Here is a 1,799-nt window from a genome sequence, read left to right as displayed (position 1 = left end):
TGCTTTCACACGGATTCCATTGTCTACATCATAGACTCCGCAGCTATGACCAGTAGGCATCAAAGGACAGTCACCCAGTAGAGACCAGCAAATATTAAAAGGCGGTCATCCAACACTGACCATCAGAAATCAAAGGGACCACCTGATACCAAAGGGCGGTAACCCAATTGTGACCAGTTGACATCAAAGGGAAGTCACGCAATAACAACTACCAGACACCAAAGGGCGGTGACCCAGCCGTGACTAGCACACGTCAAAGAGCGGCTTTCCCAAAGAAGATCGACACACAGTGACCAGCCTTTCTCAGTAGTAAATGAGGCATCGAGACAATGTTTTAAATAAAGAAACCCTTAATATAAACAGACGCACTGATGTTTGTAAAATGACGTTAGTAAACTTTAGTGAAGGCCAAAGGTAAGATAACGTAATGAATACTATCTAAAGATAACATGTTTGATTTTATTATGTAAATAAAACAAACAATTAATCTTTGTGACTATTATCTAATGTTGGCCCCTGGTTTGACACGGCTTTCATTGTCTACACCAGAGACATCACCACAGTGACCACCAGACATCAAAGGGTGGTCATTCAACATTGGCAAGTGACCAGTACACATCAAAGGACGGTCACCTAAAAATGGCAAGCAGAGATCAAAAGGGCAGCTTCCCCAAAGAAGGCGGACACACACTGACCAGCCATTCTCACAAGCTCACATATTATTATGTTGTACAAAATGCAACATAGTTAAAGAAACCTCTTATCGTTTTATTTTTCTGCAAACAATTTATAGCAGAACAAAATTATTTTTAAAAATTTGAGAAAGCTCAACGGAGCAACATGCGAGCGGGACCCCTCTGTAACTTCTGTGTCACAAAGTCATTTACTTGCTTTCATTTTTTTGGTGTTTTTTCTTAATCGGTTCTTTTACCTAACTAGAAAACAATATGTTAACATGGTACTATTGGGTTGACACTATTATGTGGTTCTATTAATTGTTACCACCGTATTATCTAAGGATTTATTTTTTGTCTTCAAAAACATCAACAAAGATTCACGACACTTTCTTTTCCGTGGCTTCCATTGTCTCCATCAAAGACTACGCTGCAATGGCCAGAAGGTAACAAAGGGCGGCCACCCAACAGTGACCAGTAGACATCAAAGACTACGCTGCAATGGCCAGAAGGTAACAAAGGGCGGCTACCCAACAGTGACCAGTAGACATCAAAGACTACGCTGCAATGACCAGAAGGAAACAAAGAGCGGCCACCCAACAGTGACCAGTAGACATCAAAGACTACGCTGCAATGGCCAGAAGGAAACAAAGAGCGGCCACCCAACAGTGATCAGTAGACATCAAAGACTTGTTCTCCCAAAGAAGACCGACACACAGTGACCAGCCTTTCTCACTTGTTTCTTCGCCGGAATAGATGCTGAAGGAAGATCGGAAACGGAACTATTATTATTTTTAGTAGTAAATAAGGCCTCATGACAATATATTAGTTAGAGAAGCCTACCCCCACCCCTAAACCCCTGATACCCCTAGAAAGGCAATAAAAAAATTAAAAGAGTAAAAATAAATTTATCAAAATTTCATTTTTTAAAATCACAAATTCATAAACATTGCAAAAGTAACTAGATCTACTTCGTTGGCACAAACAGCTCATGTCACTTTTCCTTTAACGACACCTTTTGAACACAGTCAAATAGATTACAAGTGGCTACAAACGGGGGGAGAGAACGGCCCTCATGTCTTAAGCCACGCCTTTTATTCACCCATTGTAAGATCCCAAGACGAG

The 1,799-nt window shown here is 40.9% G+C and overlaps 1 protein-coding gene across 1 annotated transcript in view; it reads right to left on the bottom strand.

The window, feature by feature from the left end:
* Positions 1 to 499: 499 nt before the first annotated feature.
* LOC101846832 (serine/threonine-protein kinase ppk16-like) overlaps positions 500 to 1,799 on the bottom strand; it is a 3,626-nt gene continuing 2,326 nt past the window's right edge. Inside the window, exon 4 of the mRNA XM_013086116.2 lies at positions 500 to 633. Coding sequence (XP_012941570.2) covers positions 500 to 633 — 134 coding nt within the window. The remainder of the gene's footprint in view (positions 634 to 1,799) is intronic.

Source organism: Aplysia californica, unplaced genomic scaffold (assembly GCF_000002075.1).
Source record: "Aplysia californica isolate F4 #8 unplaced genomic scaffold, AplCal3.0 scaffold00436, whole genome shotgun sequence".
NCBI classification, from domain to species: Eukaryota; Metazoa; Mollusca; class Gastropoda; order Aplysiida; family Aplysiidae; genus Aplysia; species Aplysia californica.
This window is presented reverse-complemented; position numbering and strand designations above follow the sequence as displayed.